Genomic DNA, 22583 nt, shown 5'->3' on the forward strand with positions numbered 1-22583 from the left:
GTAATAACCGAGCAAGTTTTGGCATGGTCACCTTGGTGTTAGTTCAACTAAGATTCTGAGTCTTAATACAAACCCCAGAGTCTTGACATTGTTACTGTTCTATGCTTGAAAGCTTTGTGCTTCTGGAATAAATTATTATAAATCAGCAAGTGTTGTGACAGTAGGAAATGGACAAGAGACACAGCTGAGGTGACTTTCACAGTGTATTTCACTGTTTTTGTATTTTCACTTGTTTAGATGTTACCATACTTGCATGTTTCAACAAGTTATAATATAAAACGCATCTCTTTTTAAACTCTGGGAAGTTACCAGGTGCTACAGGAAGGGTATGAGGTTTCTGTCTGGTAATACAAAATGATGGTGCCTTATCTCTAGCTTATGTTGTGTTTGTTTTACTTAGGCTGGCACCTGCATTTCAGGCAGCCTTACAGATGTACAGAAATATTGATATTCTCAAGATGCCACTCAGCTCTTAGTTTGAAGTTCACAGTTGTCTGTAGACATAAAAGAAAACTGTACAAGACCTCTGAACACACATGATTTGAACGTTTTGATGAGGTGGAGTATGATCTGAGTGTTTGACTAGGACATTTCTCCCCTGGTGCATCCTGACACCTGATAAACAGTCAGGAGGATGGTGAGTATACACAGTTTTGGCAAGTGCTGGTGGCTATGGATTAAGTATTAAAATCACGGTACCAGCAGTGAGAAACTGAATAAGAGTTTCATTTCAAAGCAGGTTAAAGCCTGCTAAGCCATTTGAATACATTGTAGTGTGTTGTTTTAAGCAAATGTCTTAGAGTGACAAATCAGAATCCAAACTCTGCAAATTAACTTTTCAGGTGAGTTTTCATTTGTTTATTTACAAGCTGATAGTTTCCATCTCTTTTGGTTTGCCTTGTTTTGGGATTAAAATTCTTTGCCACTTCTGGGTTTTGCAGGCAAGTCTAATGCTATTTCTCTTGTTTTCCAGTATGCCATCAGAAATGCTGATGAAGATATTTTCCTATTTGGATGCAGCATCTCTGTTGTCTGTTGGTTGTGTGAATAAGCACTTCTATGATCTGGCCAGTGACAAGTAAGGAAGAGGGAAGCATAAGTGCTAGTCTTAATTGTGGAGCAGTTGACTTCACCTGATTTATGAGTCTTTCTAATTTAGTTTCACTGATGCCAGAGCACTGATGCATGTACCTACTGGCAATTACTCTGCTGAAAATGTACTGCATAGCTCACAGTACAATGTGTTGGATGAAACCATAGCTGTGCAAGCCCTGTTAAATTTAATGGGAGTTATGAGGCGAAAACTAAACGTGGTGTTTTGAAATGTTGCTATTAGCATTTATTTTGTTGTAAAATTTGCATATATTTGTTTTTAGCTGCATGCACCTGCACAAGCATTTTGGTTCAGGCAGTCCTCAGTGGTGTGTAGCTGGTAGCTTTGTAGAACTGGCATAGGCTTCATAATTTTGAAGTCCTGATTATTTAGCTCTTTTGTCATCATCAGGTTTTTGTAGAGGGTGATCAGGTGATTTACTGGTTGCTTTTTCTGTTGTTCTTTCTGTCAAATTTTGGTGACTTCTAAGTGAAAATGGGTGAAGATAAAACACTGGTGCATTTTTTTTAAGAGATTGCTTATACAGAGTTCACAAATTATGCCTACAAGTATCATGATAATTTTGTAAAAGGCTCAAGAAGAGAGACCCTAGTTAATATGGGATAACTAGAGTGTCTGGCTATCCTTTTTTCCTAGGACTCTGCAGCACTAGTGTTTTTTAAATGAGAAAATATCTTCCTATATAAGAAGTTGCTGCATCTGGTATTCATCCATTTCTCACTTACTTGCAAGGACTTCTACAGTGAATTGGCTAACATTGGCATTGACACCTTCAGAACTGGTGACTTTAAAGGGAATGCCATATTCCACATTTTTTTTTTTTTTGAGGCTGTCAGCCTGTGCACATAGATAAAAATTGTATAGTTGACACAAATTATGTATCTTAATGTGTGTTTTCTACTTCAGGATAGCAAAGTAGGATAAAATCATTGTGGCTGTTTAAGGGAAGCTGATTCATCTGTCTCCATTTCAATGATGTCTGTTTCCATTTTCTAATCTCAACAAAGATTACTGTATCTGCACAAATGAGATTCAAGGAGGAGAGACTTTCCCTTATCTAGGAGACTGACTGGTTCAGCAAGACTGGGTCACTTCTCTCTGCTGGATTTCCATTGACATACTTGAGTCCCTGAACTTTTGTGTGAATTAACAGAAGTTTTAATTTAAGTCCCTGCATATTTCTGTGACAAATCTGATTTTATTTTTAGGCAGAGTGTCTTTTTGAGGATATTTTTGCAGTCCTGTATGTACAGGATACTGTCCTTGATGCAACAGGACCATAAATCTTTCATCATGATATATCTGTGCTGCCTAGTGCAGCGCTTTTCCATTTGTCTCTTCAAATAATGTCTGTGCTTAAGAGTTCCTTGGCACTGATGTCTTCAATGTAATTGTTGAAAGCAAAGAAATGTTTCTGACCTCCCTTTCTGTACTGCTCTTGCCCTAGCATGTTGTACTTTTCCAGCTTGTCTGTCACACACTGTGAGATGCTTGTGTAGTTGGTCTGTCAAAAAGCCTGAATTGATGCTACCCTGTTGGGTGCTGTTTTGCTTCATCTGCCCTGAATTCTTCAGAAGGATGAAGGCACAGTAACACTTCCCTAAACACTTGCCATTCCAAGCCCCCCTTTTATCCTTCTCTGCTTCCCTTTTCTGACTGGATTTCTGAGCATCTTGAACTGATTTCTCATCTCCTTGTTTTGATCTCCTTGTTTTCCCAGACAACTTTCAACAAGACAAGAGGGCACGGTCTTAAGTTGTGCCAGGGGAAGTTTAGGTTGGATATTAGAAAGAATTTCTTACTGAGAGGGTGATCAGGCATTGGAATGGGCTGCCCCGGGAAGTAGTGGATTCTCCATCCCTGGAGATATTTAAAAAGAGACTGGATGTGGCACTCAGTGCCATGGTCTGGTAACCACAACGGTGGTTCAAGGGTTGGAGTTGATGATCTCTGAGGTCCCTTCCAACCCAGCCAATTCTATGATTCTATGATTCTATGACGTCTTGGGAAAGGAAAAAGCAATGTGTAAATGAGAGTGAGAAGGATGGTAGGTATTGGTAGCAAGTCTGTCTTCATTAAGCTTACATTGTCTGAGATTGTACCTTCAAAATGCAGGAAATAGCTATTACTAACCTGTGTCCTTTCAGCCAGGTGTTGAATATCTCTTCTCTTGGAAGAAAGGATGTCTGTCTTGGGAAGGAGTTCCTAGTTATCAGGAGAAGGTTATAGGGGGACATGATTCAGGACTTTTTAGACTGAAGAAGACCAGATGGATGATACACAGCTCAGTTTCCCCAGATGATGATGTATCAAAGACATCTCTGTTTTCATCATCCTGCAATTCTTAGCTGCTTTGGAGTTAAATAAGAGTTTCTTCCCTCCATTAGAAATGTGTTATACACTCTGATAACTGGGTTGTCTTTTCTGGTCTTAAGTATCATAAGTCTTTGTTTTACTTATGAGTTCATTTCCCTGCCACTCCGGCCTCCTCTGATTTTGGTGAAAGGAAAGTGGTAAGCTTTAACTGTGAACTTCCCTTTAACAGTCTCTTTAACAGTGTGTTTTAAACAACTTTGACTCAGAACACAGCAGTGGGAGATTGTGCATGTATCTGCAGAGCAGCAGGCTGGAAGGTTTTTGCAAAATCCCCAGTACATTAGCATCAGTGAGGAAGAGCCTGACTCTCTGCATGTGGGGACTTCCTCTCCCCAGCTGATGAAGGAGAGCAGTTTTTGTGGGTAGGAGGCAGTGTGGGATGGGTTCAGTCTTGAGTGCTGTAAGGAGGGGAAAATGCATTACAAAGCCTGTTAGCTGTAAGTTTGCCGGGGTGAGGACTGGTGAAGGTAATCTTGCTGATAAATGGTAGAGAAATTTCTCTTGAGGATTTGTTTCTCTTGCTATTAATTTTCTTTAGTGCAGTTATGTAGCCTGTGTGGTTAGCACTTAAAAATTAGAAAGCTTATTGGAAACCTTTATTCACAGATTATTTGAATTCTTGGTACTTCTTGTACTTAGCATTCCATGACCTGTCCTAGAGATACTGGGGCGTGGAAATGTGACATGATATTTTTTTCTAACAGTAAAGAGGTGAACCCGTAATTCCTGTTGCATTTTCCTTTGATCTCTTCAAAAAGACATTTCTTTTCTGAGCTTTTCAAAAGAAAGTGCAGAAGGGATTGACATGACTGTGGCACCACCACCAAACATAAATGGTTCTTGCTGTCTTTCTCCACCATGCTTTCAGCTGAATCTCTATGAGAAACTTGAGGCATCCAGGTTGTCTTTGTTAAGAGGTATTAAAACACTTTTTTCTCTGGCCGATTTTGTGTGAAGAGAATACAGCAGTGGTTTTCCTTGGAATTTTCAAAACTGCTTACCCTTAATCAGTTTTCACTTTAAGTCTCTGAGTTCGGCTCTGCTGTCTTTGAGATTCATCCTGTGCCTTATATTTTCAGGAAGACGGACAAAATGTTTCTTTATTTCCTTGTCATAGTTTTCTCTCAGGTACTGTTTTGTTTTGTTTCATTTTGTTTTTAAATCTGCTCCAGTGAATGTGAAAGAAGTGGCAACTTCAGGGGAAGGAAGGCTTTTTAAAACCCACATACTCCTGTGTGCTATTGAGAGGCATAAACCCGTGGGAATTTTGTGCAGATCATCCCACAAATGATCATTCTACTTTCTAGAACACTGCTCAAACATTTTCTGTACATGTAGTTGAGATGTTTATCAACATATTGTAAGAATTAACTGAATAACTTTTTGGGTTTTTTCTTCCCTGTGGTAAAGCAGTAAGTCCTAAATGGATCTCATTTGATGTGTATAATCCAGAACAGGAAATGGACTCAGAGATTCCAAATTCTTTGAGAAAACTTAGTAAGCCTATGAGAAACCTTTTAGTTTGTGAGCCCTCATGTTTGCACCAGGGAAACTGACTGCAAATGAGCTCTTGGGAGGTGAAAATAAGGAAAAAATGTATGACTGTGCATTTGCATTTTCTTGACTAGTGTCTAGGAGATTACATTTTCTCGTCTTCTGTAAACTTGGATCAAATGCAGTTTGCCAATAATGTAGGACTTTATTTTTCTGCTAACATTATGCTTAGAGGTAGACATGCATGTAAGAATAATTAAGTAACTACTCTTGAAATTTATGTGTTTTTTCTCTTTGTTCTTTTTTATTCTCAGTGAAATCTGGCTGAAAATCTATTCCAGTTGTTTTAAACCAAAAAGGACAATTTGGAAAATGGAACATGAACAAACAGAAACTGTTTCCTTGGGCTGTGCTGCTCTGCTTGATAGAGAGCCTGGGTATTGGAAGAAAGAATACATCTCCAAACAAATAGCTACTGTCAAAACTAGAGTAATGCAACTTGTTAAACCTGTAGATCCTTATACAGGTCTTCCATGTAAAAACAAAGAAGCTATGAAGTAAGCAATGCCTTGTCACAGAAGATGTTTACTTGAGAACAATGTGCAGAATATTAATTGGTTTGAAAGTGCTGTGTGGATATGAAAATAGAGCTGTAAAGATGTCTGTCATAATGATGATAGCCTATAGATGACCTATTCTGAGAAACATAAGTAACAGTTAATAGAAATTTAGAAATTCTGTTGGAAATATAGATTAGGTTTTGTCACTTTGAGAATGTTTGGGGTTTATGTTTTTTTTTTTAAAACACCCCTCTTCCCTCTTGATTCTTAAATAACAGAGTCTATGACTTGAGTTGGATGATTGTTCTAAAGGACAAAAATGGGAAAGAACATGTAGTGGAGAAGACAAACCTATCATTTCAGCACACATCTCTTACTATACTTTGGTACAGTACAGATTGGCCGCACTTAAACATTCTGTCGACCTTAAAACTATTTGGAGTTATGCCATTGCTTCCTGACAAACGCAGAGCTCCCAGCAAGAATGGGTGAGTTTTAACAAAGGATATTAGAGGTGTTTTTTATTTTAGTGGTTGATAATGTGTCTGTGGGGGATACTAGACTTTGATTTGAGTCAACCAGCTAATTCTTTCTGTAGCTAATTCTCTATAGTATTTCTTTCAAAGCCTATGTCCTTCTCTGAATTTGTAGAGCTTTTCAGCAAGAAATAAATATAATCGAGCAAGCTATGACAGTAATTTGTAGGTTAATATAGCTGCTGTCATTCGAAATATAGACTGATAGATCCTGCTTTGGGAACCTGATTCTAAGGCCTAGATATGAACAGAGCATTAAACAAACGTGTAAATCTAGGAGAATTTCATGGGAAACATTTAGATTGGAACAGCTCATTGGTGTTTATGTGGCTCCAGTCATATATTCTGTAATTTTTTTTTTCCTACTAGGTGTGTGTGTGTGAATTTAGGGAAGTTTGTGTTTGGCTGCATTTACAATATAAGTACATGTATATAAAAAAAATTATCCACAGCACAATGTCAGATAGGTGTTGTTTTTTAACTTAAGTGTCTACAATTTTTTTCTGGCATTATACTCTTGAGAAAGGATGTTATTTGGGTGCTGTCAAGGAGTTTTCCATGTTTCAGTCTTATGTGTCTTTTTAGTATATGCAGTATCAGGTACATGCTTCTTACACAACATCCCTAGCAACAGAGCTCTGAAAGGAGGAAATTGCTGTTAACCTACAAAAAACGTGGTTCCTCAAGCAGAAGCAAAGTATTTGCCTAAAAAAAATAACAAGGAGAGAAGCCTTTTGTGTAAAGTCAGCTAAACAAGTCTTGCAGTGAAATTATGTGGGAAATGTAGTTGTTTTACCAAAATGATGATCCGTATGTAGAGAACAGTAAAAGAAAACTTGTTGGGAGTCAGTGTGTTTCTTTCACAGACGTGTAAGTTGTTAGAGCTCATGAATAGATGTGAAATCAATGATTTCTTAAGAATCAAAATATTATTCATAATGTTAAGACCATAAGGAGCTACTGAAAGGACTTCGGAAAAGTCCTTGTATTTATACCAGCCTGATTGATTTAAAGATGGAAAAGTTTGATGTCCTATCCCTGCCCCAAATTCGAGAGAATGTGACAAAGTCCCTGACGGTTGCTATCTTCATATCACTAGGTAGTGGTGAGTGATACTACTGTGATATTTTGGAAAAAATAGGTACAAAGGTCTGCAAAGAGTTTTAGAAACAGTAATTTCTCCACTCTAAATAGTTAATGAAGACTCTGCTTTTTGTCCATCATTATCCAGTAAGGATGTCTATGAAAGTGTGAAGTTTGTTAAAGGGTTTATGGAGCTAAATCACTTTAACAGGCAAAATTTAGAAATATTTTTTTAGAAAAGGAAAGCTTCTTCTAACAGAAGCTTTTAATTTAGTATATGTACAGTTTGATCTTTTCCTTGGAATTTTGCTTCTGTGGAGGAAGAACTTACTATTTTAGTAGCTTGTTTCATACTGACATATTCAGTGATTCCAGTACCAACTTTGTATTAAAAACAAAGTAAAGTAATTCCGTGGCTATTTTGAAATACTGGGCAAACACATCTGTTTTTCTTAATTTTAAGTAGTATAGTAGGCCATTCTATGGTGGCTTTTTTTTCCTTTCTTGTTCTGCTAGTAGGCTGTAGTTGTTCAGGAGTTAGTTTTATGGCTGTGCATGCTAAATGCTTCCTTAGCTATTTTCATCATATGCTGTCTGACAGATTTCAGAGTTTAAAAAAACTGAATTACTGTGTCTCATTATTTATGTAAAAGTTCAGAGTGTTGTTGCTACCTTCTGTGTGTTCTTTTCAAAGACCTCGTCGACGCTGCTTAATTGCTGAATACCACCTTGCTAACCTGACTGAAAACAGTGTAGCAGTTGGTGCTGATAGGCTTGTTCAGCTCTTCAGTCTGAATCCAGGACTTATAATAGGACTTTGGAAGGTAAGGTAACATTTTGTTTCAGTGCTTTATTATGACTTGAAGAAACAGATTCTTTTGTCATGAAGTTTGGAATTTAGGCTTTTTCTTGGTCTGGTGGTTTTTTTTTTGGGGGGGGGGGCTTTTTTAGTTTGTCTTCTTTTTTTGGATTTTGAAAGATCTTGACTAAACTAACAGCAAGAAAATACATTTAGGGACAGCTACTTGATTTATTGCATTCTGAAGAGCTGTCACAGGAGTATTTGTACTTTTCAAAAAAACCCCCAGCACTCCAAATAAAAGAATAATTGTGTAATATAGCATATTAGATACTATACTGATTTTATTTCTGTGTTCAGTTGTAGTTATTTTTCATTCCTCATGCACCAAAGTTTGATGTCCTACAGACGTTTTAAATAGAATAGTTTGAGGAGAGATGTGCTTCTTCCCTGACTCATGCCTGATGCTGTCCCCCTCACTCAAAGTGATGAATTTCCAGAAGGCAGCTTTGCTAGTATTTTCCTTTAATCTACATCACCAGGTACTCATATTCTGCTCCAGCAGTAGGAACATTGTAAATCATGCCCTTTTGGGAATACTCAGTTCTTGGTATTAAGTGCCTAAGTTTACAGGTTAGACTCTGTAGGTTATGTGTAGAGATTAATGTCTTTAAATACAGAATCACCAACTCAAAGAATTTTCATGGCTGGAAAAGACCTTTAAGGTCACGATACCCGATGGTCAACACCCCTCCCACCAAAAATAAATAAAAAATTACCATGCCCACTAGGGTGTATCCTGAAGTGCCCCATCTATAGGTTTCTTAAATACCTCCAGGTATGGTGACTCCACCACCTTCTGGGCAGCCCATTCCAGCACCTTAGTATTCTCAGTAAAAAAATTCTTCCAAATATCTAGTCTAAACCTCCCCTGGTGCAACTTTCCTCTAGCTCTGTTGTTATTTACCCTTTGACTCTTTAAGTTGAAGCTTGTTAGCCATCACTCCCTCTCACTGCCCCAGTATAATAGAAAATCATATCATATGTCACATACCTTGTCACATATCACGTCATATATCCTATCATCAGTGCAGAACAGCTGAAGACTTCTGCTCTAAAGGAATCTGCATCTTTGCACTGAGAACACTGGGGCCTTGGTGTCTGCCTAGGAGCTGCACACAGATAGGTGCTATGGAAGCCTATCTCAGCAGTTCTGCTCTTGATCTGAATTCAGAGGTGGCAGCCCGTTCGTGCTGTGTGAAGGAGGAAGAGTTGCATTCTTTCCCACTGGCAAACTTCCCTCTGGGAGCCTGTGAACAGTTGTTCTGAGCACTGTCTCATTTCCAGCTGTAAATGCTTCCTACCTCAAAGGTGCACAATCACCAGAGGAATTGTTTGCAACTACAGAAGGAATGAATCTTTCAGTCTTCCTTAAAGGTGTCTATTTCCTAGGAACCTTGAGACTGGCTGACCTTCATGAGCCTCTTCTGGGTTTTCTCAATCTGTGAAAAGCTCCAATTAGTGAATAGTTGTTTATTTTGTGTCCTCAGAAGTTTAGTAGAGTGGTGTCCCTGTGCTTGTTTCCCTATGGTCCTGCTAGTGTGCTACCCTTTCCCATGCTTGGAAAGAGAACTCTTTCAGCACCTGGAAATGGTTCAGTCACAACTGTGCTCCAAAAAGTTGTTCAGCATCAAATGCCTCACTCTCGTATACTTATATATATACTCGTGTCTGTGTGTGTATATATATTTTATATATATAAAAGAAAGAATGAGCAACTTTGTGATTGATAAATGCCTGTTATTCTATCTTTTATAGCTGTAATTTTGCAGTACAGGAGTAGCTACAAAAACAAAAGTTTAGGTAGGGAATGGCATTTTCTGTTTGGTAACCCAGAGATAAAAGCAATAGCTGTCCACTTATCAGGATAGTGACTGCTGGCAGTGAATAGTCTTTGATTCATGTGTCAGCAAACATAAGACTTAAAAATGGATTTTAATGGATCTTACTGTCTTCCTGGGAGTAAGAAATCTTGTGAAGACGTGGCATTTTACTTTGAAATTCAGTGTTTCTGTTGAGTAGCTCTGCATTCCTCACTGATGTTAGTCCTCTTTGCAAATAGTTCCTTACATATGAAAATAAACTTGATGCTTAGTTACTTAGTAGCTGGGAATAAGGCCTGTAGAGTCCATTTAGCTATCTCTTTTAAAGTGTTAAGTAAAGTGCAGTTCATGAAGTACTGCTGTTGACTTTTGCCCTGGCATAACTAGTTTCCCTTCCTTTACCCATAATACAGAAATGTTGTGATATTATATATATATATATATTCTGTACTCTTCTGAAAAGACAGGAGCAGTTAGAAGAGTCCAAGTGTTACAGCAATCCATTTTTAACATTATTGCAGTAACTGGCAGGGTAATAAACAGCAGCATTTATATGTGAATTTTAATGCTCAGAAAGACATTGTGAAAAAAGTATTTCCAGATGAAAATACATCTACTTCAATTAACTTTCCAGGAGAAAAATGAAATAGCTTTTGTTATGGTGAGTCTTCATTATCATCAACTTCTTGAGAGAAGCACTTTGGGTTCTGCTAGTAAGTAAGTATTGGTTTTACCTTTGTGGGTAGTAAAGATAACTGTAAAATTAAAAGCTTTATTCAAAAAGTTAAAATTGGCTGTTGGTAATAGGTTTATATTTATGTAGCAATTAACTTTTCTTATTTAATATACACAAGTTATGATAACTGTTTACAAAGCTGTAGAAGTATTTTTATGCTAAAAAGTTGCCACTGCTATGCTGTTAAGGAGATAATTTAGTCATACAAATGTACTAGTACTTGCTGTATTGAGGAAGTTAGATATACACCTCCCATACTTTTCCCCTTTTTATTTCTTTTTCCTATCTGAAAATATGGACATTTTAGGAAGCAGGAAAATATCTTCCCCTTAGTAAGAGGGAAGAAAAAAATCTGATAAACAGGTAAGGTGCCTGCATTTGTCTTTAAGTCCTACTGAAAAACTAGCTGGATTTTCTATGAAGTATTTTTGCATGAGTGTATCTTTCAGTGTATAGTACGTGTTTATACACTGTATCTGTTTAAAATGATGGAGCTTTTTAGCTTTAGGGGATTATTTGGGGGATTTATCCTCTGCTCAGGAGGATCCCACCCCCCAGCCCATTCCCTAACTTTTCTGTTCAGATACTGGTGTAGCTACTTGTAGTCTTATGTGTCCACTATGATCTAGTATGGGTTTTTTCACAGAGAATGTAAGACTATTTCCCTTATTACCAAATAGGATTCTATGTAGGAGCTGCTTACTTATCTCCAGGATTTGGGCTCTTCTGGTCATTTGTGTGCAGAAGTTTCTCTTTTAGGTTAGGTACACACAAAAGTATTCAATAACTGCTATTCCAGAGAAGTATGTAGCTAGTTGGCTTTGAGATTTTAGTTCAGTTGATGCTTTTTTATGCTTGCTTTTTCCTTTTTCCTTTTTCCTTTTTCCCCATAGGCAAATACATATTTTAGAGTTTAACAGATGCATCTTCTAAAGTTGACTACCATAATTTCTGCCTTTGGCTAGGCTAGACAGCTGATTAGAAGTATTAAACTTTGTATTAGACAGCTCGAAGGAAGTATGATGAACTAGAGATATTTTATTTTCAAAATCATTAATAAAAAAGAAAAATTATATGTTTTAATATTTTATTCCCTCTTCTAACCTCTCCTAAGTCTCAGTGCAGGGCTATTTACTGCATCTTGCTTCTGAGTCATTCCCCCTTGCTTAATGTTTTTTGTTTGTTTGTTTGTTTTTTTAAGTCAATATGTCTTTCCACCTAAAGAACCTGTATTGGATGATGTTGACCCAGAATATGGACTGTATAACTACAGTCTACATCTTGATATGCATGGTGGAAGTGGTACCTACCTGTGTGGAACATTCAAGAGCCTCTTCTGCAGAAAAGGTAGAGTTGACAGGAAACAGTAATGTCTATTTTTTATTATTAATAAATGATCTGCTGTTAGGTTTTCCTTCTGATATGGAATATCTCTGTTTTAAGGAGAGAAATGGACTTTTAAAGAGTAAACTATCTTTTTGTTTGTTGTGTGATTTCTTTGTCTTCATGGTGCTTTAAGTTTGCTCTGTATGAAGTCTAACTGCTATTACACTGGCTTGGTGTCAGGCCTGAGATGTAAGATCTGCACATGATTGGAGTGTTTTTGTTTACTTCAAGTCCTGAGTTAATAGTTAAAATAATAGATCAAATATTTAAATATCTTTATAGAAGATACTGAGAACTTTAGGATTTACAGCTTTTATTGAGGTCAGCTTATGGTTCCCTATTCTGCCATCTTTTCATTGTGTAATAAACAATATCAGTAATTTTATTTGTTTTTTAACTCTGATGCTCTTTTTAGGCTCATAGAATTTCTTTTAATAAGACATGACTGGATATGCTTCTTGTTCCTGCTCAGCCCAACTTAGTAATTCTGCTAGGGTTTTGCAAAATATATGTTATCTCTCTTCTGGCTTAAAAAACCCTGTCTATGGTTACATAGCTGTCTTTCCGTCTGCAGAGACAGATTAAAACCTTTACATTCAAACAATTAAAATTAAACGCTGTAGGTTAGTTATTGCTCCCAAGTATTTTTCTGATAACAGTACTAATGAACCTTCTGTTGATTTCAGAAAGTACTATTTTGGATAAAGACAGCAGAGGGCACTGTTATCAGGCTCTAGTGCTTTTACAGTGTTAGAAGACATTTCCCCACTTTTTTTTTTTTTTTTTTTTTTTTTTTAATTTGTATTTCATGACTCTGAGGTCTGTCATTTAGACTGTAGCCTTGTGCACAGAGTGGAGTGTTGTATTCTTTTGAATTTGAAACCTACATGTTTTCAGATTCCTGAAAAGCTCCAAGCTTGAAACAAATGAATACTTATGAGGGTAAAACTTCAGTAAAATTCCATCCATGTAGCAATAGAAATCCCTCCTGAGGTGTTGTTCAATACAGGAGTCCTTTTTATACTCTCCAACCCCCCTATTTCTTCTGCAAATTAGCCAGAGGGTTAGATTTTTGGTCATGGATTTCTTGCTGTTGTTTTGTTGGATTGTTTTTTTGTTTGGTTGGTTTTTTAGGTGAATACCATGTTTTGTTTCTAAATGAAAATTTTATGCTCCTAGCAGTACAACTAGGAGAAAACAGTATGTGACACACTTTCTTTGTTGGTATCACTTTTTTGCCACTTAGTAGCTTATTTTGTTAGCGACTAAGCTGATGTTTATGCAAATTGTAGCACATGTCCAGGAGCTACAGTTCTGATGCCATGGCACTTAGTTAGTTAAGAAGCTGTTACATGATCACCAGTGTTTTCTGAACTGTTCTGGTTTTGTGTCCTTCAGCTGTGTCTTAGCCTCTAGATTTTGCTCTCACAGGACATCAGGCAGCTGAAGCCATGGCTCTGCAGGCAGTGAGCTCATTTGTCATCTACTCCCTTCCATGTAGTTGCACAATAATTCCTTTGGAAAATGCTTGATTTCCTCCATAATTTTTCTTCAGAAATGATGGAGAGAGACAGCTTATGGCTATCTCCTGTCACATACGTTCATGGTAATCAGCTGTTCACTTTGCTCCTTCTGGTAAATGTGTTTTACCAACAGTGTAGATTTGTCCAAGCTTGTTATGTTTGATGGTTTGTGCTTTTTTTTTTTTTTTTTTAGCCTCCACTCTAATGATACTCTGTCCCATTCTCTGGTGGGGGATTGGAGGTTTCTTGACATAGTGAGAAGTCCTAATATTTCTTAAAAATTCTCTACTCAATCTAGACTATTTTAAAATATGGATGCAACATGCCAATGGCAGTTTCTGAAACATGAATCAATTTTTATCTGTTATACTGGTGTCTTCCTTACTTGTTTCCACTAGGAAGCTATAGACATTCCTAGATACCAGGGAGTGCCCTTTTGTTATTCTGCAGAATGACTGATTTATTTGTTAACATTAAGTTTTACTTTTGTCTGTTTCTTTACTGATCTTTAAATCTGTGCTTCATTTTGGTGCTGCTATATTTTCATTTCTTTCAGAAAAATTCTTAATGTTAAAAAAAAAAATCACACTTCTGAACCAAGTGGTTGGTGCATATATGGCTTTCACTCTTTTTCTTCCTGTTATTAATACTTGCACAGCAGTAACTAGCTGATTTCCACCATGTTTTAGCTGTTTTTTAATATGATTTTTTTCTGCTTCCTTTCATTTAAACAGAATTGGTAGTATGGTTTCATTGACAGATAGTGTAGGGTGAATGTGCCAAAGCTTTTCTTGTTTTCAGGAAGCTGTGACAGGCTTTTCATATGACTCACAGAGCAATGAATACTACACCTATTTTTTAATAAACATTCCTGAGAATTATTTAACTAGGTTTTCAACTTTTTAAGCACAGCTTTGTAGCCAGATGGTAATCTGAGCTTTGACTTTTCAGTCCTATTCTTTGTTGATGTAAGTTGCTGGGTTGTGCTTGCAAAATATAATGGGGTGCTTTTTGTGTTTTTAGAGATCTTTTAAGATTTGTTAAGATTGTTAGTAAAATATCATATCATATCATGTGACCTTGAAGATGGGTTTGCACATTTAAATGACCATAGTAAGGCTTGTTTTTGTCACCAGAACTGGTATTAAGCACAGCTTTTCCTGTGAAAATAGCAATCAAATTACAATTTGCAAGAAAGGCTTCAGCTGCAAAACAAACTCACTTGGCTTTTAGCTGAAGTAAGTGCCTTTTAACAACTGGGCTATTTGTCCTTTCTTCTGAGGTTTGTCAAAATGATGTATTTTCTCCATATCAGTATTCCCCTTATTTGAAAATGTTTGTTCCCTATAACCTATGCTGATTAAAGGGCTGCTTTGATGATGTATGTATTTTGCATAAACTCTGAGCTTCGAATATTATGAGGAGACAGTGAAAGAAAATCTAGATTAGGGTGAAGAAAACCTGTCCAATATGTTACTCTGTGTTTCCCTTGGTGTGTTTGACACAGATTGCTCTGCCTTTCTCTCATCTAACTAGAATGAGGAAGAGTTAGCTTATTGCTGATTTCAAGCCTTACTACTTCTGTCTTCTGGATATGAGGACTGCAGTGGAGCTTTTATATTACAGACTGTATTAACTAACCCTTGAATTTTTAGCCCTCAGGTTCCTGATCTGTATTGCCTATTTCTATTCTAGTTTAAAATTAAGCAGTAACTGCAGTAGGAGATCTATGAATTACACCTTAGGCAGGTGACCCATCTAGCAACACAGAAGTTCATGTTATTAATGCCCCCAAACAGTAGTGATATCCTGGGCATTATTGATTGATTAGCAGTATTCTTTTTTGAATTTGTTTTTAATCCATTAAAATTCCATTTGTTTTGAATGAGTGAGAGAAATAGCTGCTTCCATTCAAATCTGAATTGCAGAAAACTAAATAGTTGTTTGGAAAAAAAATGCTTGTTGACTGATGTTGTTTAAAGTCCGCTGTGTAAAAGCTCAGCTTTAAATTACTCAGTAGAGCTTGACTGTTTATTAAAATACTTTTATCTTTAATTAAATTTTATTATTGGATTTTATTTACTGAGGTTTGGAACTGAACCACTTAAGTAGGCATAAAATTAATAGCTTTTTTTGTATTTTGAGCTGGATCTTGAAAATAAATTCTGCTTATGTTTTCCTCACTGAATTCTCTGAGACTTCACTGCAAGGACAGTGGGTATCACTGTCTGAAGTGACATGCTTTCCTTCTACCATACAAAAATATTTCCTGGACATACTCTTGCTGGTTTCACTGTATTCACACATTCCAGAGAATCTCTGTACTGAAAAACCTGCTGCTTCTGTACTCTGTCATGTTTTGGTCTGCTTTATCCAAACAGTTAAGTATTCTTTTAACTCCCTGCTTGTGAATGATGTCTTTCTAGTGGTGGTGTGTGGCCAAGCATCTCTTGGATACTGCTTGGCCCTACAGTGCCAATTTAGAGAAGTTTCTGGCTTTTGTGGTAAACTGTGGGCTCTCTCATTGTCTTTCAGCTGTCTGCCTTCAGCATCCAACAGGCAAAGGCTTTTTGCCTTCACACAGGTTTTAGCTTTTTAACTCAAAGCCTTTCTGATGTTGGTTCTTCTTTGTTCAGCCTCATGCTGCTACTTGGGCTTGATTGAAAGAGAATCACAGCTTAAAACCCTTCTGCTTTTTTCACTTTTACTACTCTCATTTTTAAACCTCTACCATCTCCTTCAGTTACCATCTTTCTGTCCAGGGCCTGCTACTGGATTCTGAGAAACTTTTTTTTCCTGGAAGTTCCTTCTGTTCCTTCCTATCTGTCTCCTGCAATTGTGAGGTACTTAGTTCTGTTCTTTGCTTATGTTTGCTTTTTCAAGAGCATCTCTTCTTCAAGGAAATTTTTCCAAGGGATATCTTACTTAAAAATGTGCTTTTTAAAAAAAAATTATTTTATTTTTTAGTAATCAGAGACCTTGTTTATGATGTACCCCAAACTATAATTACACTGTTGGAATCCCTGGTTAACTTTCTTCCTCCAAAAGCAAGGGGAAAAGGAACATTTTAAAAAGTATGTCTCCTTAGGGAGGAGAGGATTGCATACCAAAGAATTATGGTTTTGTGTAGTAATAAATAAAAATGATGACAAAGAAATCTTACTAATTCTGTCAAAAAATGACATGGAAAGGGAGCCATTGGAAAGCTATGTAAAAGTGAACAAATTCTTGATTTAAATTTTTTTTTTAATCAAGGTGTACTGCTTATCACTTTAAACAATGCAATATTCTATCCAAGGAGGATGGATAGGTATCCTTATATCTTGTTGTAGGGAGTAATTTGAGTTACCAGACAGAGCAAAGGGATGTTAAAACAAAACAAAAAAAACCCACTGTTTGGTATCTCATAGTTTATTTTATGTATCATGTATTGAGACTGACTTTTGGGGTGGCATGAAATTGAAAGATTTAGCCTGGAATTTTCTCCCTATATTCTTCTATAAAACCTCTAGGTGACAATCAGATTTTCATACTCAAATACACAAATTTGGATTTTTTTTAAGCTGCTGCTTTTACTGTGGATCATAGAAACAAAGCCCTGAACTGCAACTGAAATTCTCTATAGTGTGCTTGACATCTAGCTGTGGGTGTACGCCAGGGTTCCTTTCTGATGAGTGGAAGAAAACTTAGGACATGGGGAGAAGAGAGAATGATGTTTACAGTGTACTTGACCTCCATTTGATTTGTAGTGGTACAGTGTTACATATATATTTTCAGGTGACATTGCAAATGGATATTTGAGGCTCACAGTTGTAAGCTTAAAGGATGATATGAAGCACTCACCTCTTATTGGGACAGTTGGCTTATCTTGGGAAACAGATGGGCTTAAAGGCAACGTAAAGGTCAGTCAGAAGTACTTTTTGTTTCTTGATATGCTTACCTCAAAGGGAATTAAGTTTATGCATCTTAAACACACAAATTTTAAAAGAATGGTTTTATTTGTGGAAGATGTCTGCAACTTGGAAAAAACCTAATTTAAAATATTGCAAAAAATCATCTGAATTTTAGAAAAAAAGGTTTTATCCTTTATGTTTTAAAGTCTAGACTGTGTGTAGACTCATTATGCAGGTGTGATGACTACTGCTTTCCACTCAGTGACAATGCTGTGACTTACCAGTACTGCTTGGAAAGTACACCTGGACAAAAAATGTACTGCAGGTTTTGTGGGGGATTTTTGGGGTTTTTTTCCCCAGGCAAGAAGCCTGAAACCCCAAGGAAAATATTTTGCAGTTTTAGCATGTATATAAAATGAAAGTTAGAAGCTGTTGGAAAATGTTAAAATGCCGATGGACACAAGCAGAAAATGCAGACCACATTCATGCAGTCAGCACCTAGCTCTTGAGTCATGTATGTGTATCAGCTGGATTAACTGTGTTTTAGAGGAATTCTCACTCATTTGCTTGTATAAGACGCCCAGAAGAATAATGGTAAAGTGAGTTTTGGAGTGGTTCTGTAGATTTTGTGACAACAGTGAAGGCATATGCTTTTAAATGTACTTCAGCTGCATGAATATTTCAGAAGTACCAAAAATTCTGATAAATGTAATGGAAGCACTACTGAAAAGTGAGCTGATTCAACACTTCATTTCAGTTTTCGCACTTGCTTTGAAAAAGATAAAAATTAATAAAATGTGCCTCTGCTAATCCTCAGTAATTGTGGAACAGAATACTGTTTGATAACATGATTTTACTCCTTGACGTTGACATACTTGTTTTATAGTTCACAGTGTCACCAGGCTTTCCTATGCAATAAGGAATGTGAAATTTATTTTAAAACTTAGGAATCTACTAGTATCTGTTGGGAACAGATCAACAACAATTGAGCTTGAATTACAGTTTCCACTCACTCCTCTCCCTCTGACTCTTCATGGCATTTTTTTCTTCTGCAGATTCCTTGTTTGCATAGTGAAAATTTTGTTTACTTGCATTTTTTCTCAGTTTGTATTAAACTGTTGGGTGTTTGTTTTCAAAAGACCAACAAATTCTTCCCCTACCTGCATAAATAAAATGATCATATGTTGGTGAGGTAAACAGTTGGTAATTGGAATTCAGAGTAACAAGAAAACACTTTTAAGGTGATTTTCTTCTTTCTTTAATTGTCACGAATGTTCATTGAATGTTCGTTTATTCCTTCATGAGTGTTCATAATGCAGACTAGGTGCTTTTTTGAGTCTTCTGAAAAATTTTAGACTTGGATTAATTTAGTTTTATTTTATTGTGAATCCTATTAATTTTGCTAGACTATTTGCATGCTCAAAGTTATTTGGGCCTTAGCACAAAATTACAGAAAATGCTTCATTTGCTTAAAAAGCATGTGATAGGAGGTGGGGGGTCTGGCTGCTGTGTTGGACAAGCATCAGAAAATCTTGTGGCCTTTTAGCCCCCTTTTCGAAGAGGGCTTATGGGAAAGACTTAGGGATACTTTTTATGAAGGCATGTAGTGACAGGATAACAGCCAGTAGTTTGAAACTGAAAGAGGGTAGATTAAAATTGGACATTAGGAAGAAATTTATTTTTTTTTACAATGAGGATGATGAGACACTGGAACAAATTAGCCAGGGAGGTTGTGGGTGCTCCCTGGCTGGATGTGTTCAAGAACAGAGGCTGGATGAGGTTTTGAGCAACCTGGTCTAGTGGAAGGTGTCTCTGTCTACAGCAGGGATGTTGGACTAGATGCTCTTCAAAAGTCCCTTCTAGCACAAAGTGTTCTGTGACTATTTATGCTTTACAGCTGCTTTGCAGTTTTTTTTCTTCCATGAAAGTAATGATGAGCACATAAAAATCTGGAAAATTAACTATCAGAGGAAACAGAGCTGTGGCTGTAGTCTTCAGTGTAGCTCTGTCCTATGTGCTTGCAATATAATTTATACTGAGTATTCATTTCTAGGAAAAAATAAATAATAAAATTTATGTTTTTTTTAGACCCTTCTTCTTTTGGTGAGAGATTGCACATGTGAACACATAGCTGTGGGTAGAATGCAATTTGACTTTCAACATAAATCTCTAAAACTCCTAAAACATGTGAAGGCCAAATAATGGTAGAACATTCCACTACTTTGCATTTTTGTGAGTTTATTTGTACAGTACTCTAAGAGGGGGAAAAAAAAAGGCAAAAGATTCTTTTAGCATTTCAAGCTATTTTTTTGTAAAAAATTAGCTGCTGAGGTCTGAATAGTTAAAAATAGATGGGAACGAAGAGTATTCACTCATGAATACTCTGCTTTACTTTTCATGATTGGTCTTTGATATGTAAGATTTCAGCCCAGAAAGTAATAATTTGTTCATGTTTCAAGTAAATTTATAGCTTGCATAAGTTATGAACTGATCATCAGATTGGGTTTGAATTTTGTATTTTCATCATAGTCTACAGGAACAAACTTAGGAAAACTATGTGTATCACATTACCTCTTCTGTTTGTGCCATCTGCTCTGTGTTGTTTGATTGCAGAACAGTAAGAGTGAAAGAAATGTTAAAGCAATAGAAGCACAACTAAGTAGTAGAGTGAAAGAAAGTGTTCCAAATTAGTTTTTTGTTACAGAATATTTGATGTTGTTTTGTTTAGGCTTTTGGAATACATGATGCCCCAGGAAGTAATGCACGTATATATACACATACACACACACACAGGCATACAGCATAATTAAGATAATCTGATTCATTTAGGGACTCAGAACTCATGAGAGTAGGTAACAGCTGATGTTAACAATGGCACAAACCCAATATGCTTTTAAGGCAAATATGAAACCATTGGTTTGCAAATGCCCAAGAACTGGCATCCTGACTCCAGCATTACAAAATGATATAATTTTGTAGTTAGTGGAAAAAATCTTTTGTAGAAAGGTATTTTCAAGAATTTTTAAAAGGAAGAATTATTTGGAGGTAATAATAAAGATATAGTAATGTTGCCTTTCTGGGAACTGAAGCTTGCAGCCATTTAAAAAGTGCTATGTATCTTTCATTTATAGCTGACATATAGAGGTGTGTACATATGTGTGCTGTGTATAAAGTGTGTGTCACACAGGGCCTTGGGAATGGTCTCTGAGTATCTGTGCATATATTGCTGGATTCACTTAAATGTAACACCTGAGCTTAGACTTAGTTTCTGTCTCCTATTAGAAGGGCTATAATTATTTGAATGATAAGGTAACTCATAGTTGAAACACAGAAGGTAAAAGCTTAATAAATGTTGAAGAAATAATGTCTGACTTAGGTTGGCAGTGCTGCCTTCCGTAGCAGTTTTTGATGTCTGTGGGTTGAAATTTGGATTTCTGTAAGACATCTCTACATAAGTATTTTTGCAGTAGTCAGCTGAGCACTAACAACTATGTTTTGGGTTCCTAATCTTCGTGCTCATTGAACCTTGAGTATTTCTCCTAAAATCAGGGACAGATATACTTACTGTGAAGTGGCATGGGCAAATAATCTCTTCTTGTTGTGTTTGTAGGACTGCTATGTGATGGATGTTACTCTCTTGGAGGAAACTGGAAAGCCCTTTTGGTGTATCAGTGCCCCAGTCAATATGAAGTTGTCTTCCAAGGCATCCAGCCTCTATGATTACATGGGTCATATCTATACCACAGATTATACAGATTCAGAGGGTAAAGTCTGTATTGAGTTGGTATGGGTGGAAGAAACCGAGGAATATTTTGTGATCAGTTTGGTGCTTTATATAAGTACTGAAAAGGTAAATAACTGGTTTGGAACAAATTACTGACTTAATTAGGAAACTGATTTCATTGCTTTAAAAAACAAAGCAAAAACAAACAAACCAGCCATCAAAACAAAACAAAAAGCCACCAAATCCAAACAAATTAATGAAACAAAACAAAAATCACACTCGACTTTTGGTGTTTAAAACTGATAACAAAGAGCAACTCTGTTCCTTCAAGTTTTTAGTAGCAAATGCAATTACATAATTTTTTAAAATTGTCGTTGGAGGGATTGAAGAGAAATGTTGATGTAAAGAAATGTTTTTCTTCTGTGTTGAACATCGCATGGTTAGTCTGCTTCTGATATTGTGTATATTGCTATTATTTTAAGGCATCTTTTTCTTTATAGATATTTGCTACTACGGTTAATGATTGCTTCTTGTGAGAGCCCTACTGTGAAAATGCCTTACCTTACGTAAGCTACACTTTTTTTGAGAACATTGACTTTTGTGCCTGGTAGTAAAACAGCATGTGTGCAGTTCCCTTCAGATTTATTAGTATTATTGATAAAATAACAGGTTTTGACAGGTTTTGTTAAATGCAGAACTACTTTCTTTTTTTTTTCTTTTTTTCCAGAAAATACTGCAGTTAAATGTCTTCTAGTAGAGGATTTAAACTGTAAAGAAGAAGTTACAGTGTGGCTTTTAAAGCGTTTTTTAATAAAGTTGTGTATATACCCATTATGCAATTTATTTAAATTTGTGTTTGTTGTGTTTTTTCATGTTCTAACTTTCTGTCTGATTTGAGACCAGATACTTGCCTCATGTATTGGCCTATGAATAAGTGTCCCAATTATCACTACAGCTGCTCTGGTGTCTGCTCTTATTGAATGTACTGGGAAACAATGCGTATCTGATACCATTTATCTAACAATAAATATTCGTATAAAAATTGAATGTAAGTGCCTGAGCTTTCAGGTTTTGTGAAGTAACTTTAGGACCAAGTCATCTACTACTTGTGTGCAAAAAAAAACCAAACCCAACCAACAAACAAAACAACAAAAAACATGATATTGAGACTCCTATGTCATTACATTGTGCGTTACCACAGCAGATTTGTGTGGTTCCACAGGACTCTCTTAAGAAAAAGCACAACTATATTTTTAAGTTTTGTGACTTTATTGTGGTAGTGATTTCCTTAAAAAGAACTTTTCTTTTTTTCTTCATGTCTTTCAATACATAGTTCATACAGGCAATGTTAAATTTATTGGTTCATGCAGGCAATGTTTTTGTTAAGCACTTGTGTGTACACTACAGAAAGAGTAGGAGGTCTACAGTGACAGGATGATGTACCTTTCAAAGATAATAAAGTTAGGATTGATTCAG

At 36.4% G+C, this 22583-nt stretch overlaps 1 protein-coding gene across 1 annotated transcript; it reads left to right on the forward strand.

Annotated features, from left to right (window-relative positions):
- The first annotated feature begins 973 nt into the window (after positions 1–973).
- On the forward strand, positions 974–21926 carry FBXO15 (F-box protein 15). Its single transcript, XM_030445529.1, has 8 exons — positions 974–1078; positions 5299–5541; positions 5823–6032; positions 7858–7987; positions 10480–10562; positions 11783–11928; positions 17268–17392; positions 20994–21926. Exons 1-8 carry the CDS (start codon positions 975–977, stop codon positions 21261–21263), a joined length of 1311 nt encoding a protein of 436 aa, XP_030301389.1. The 5' UTR covers position 974; the 3' UTR covers positions 21264–21926.
- Positions 21927–22583: the final 657 nt, after the last annotated feature.

This window comes from Calypte anna, chromosome 2 (genome assembly GCF_003957555.1).
Source record: "Calypte anna isolate BGI_N300 chromosome 2, bCalAnn1_v1.p, whole genome shotgun sequence".
Classification (NCBI taxonomy): domain Eukaryota; kingdom Metazoa; phylum Chordata; class Aves; order Apodiformes; family Trochilidae; genus Calypte; species Calypte anna.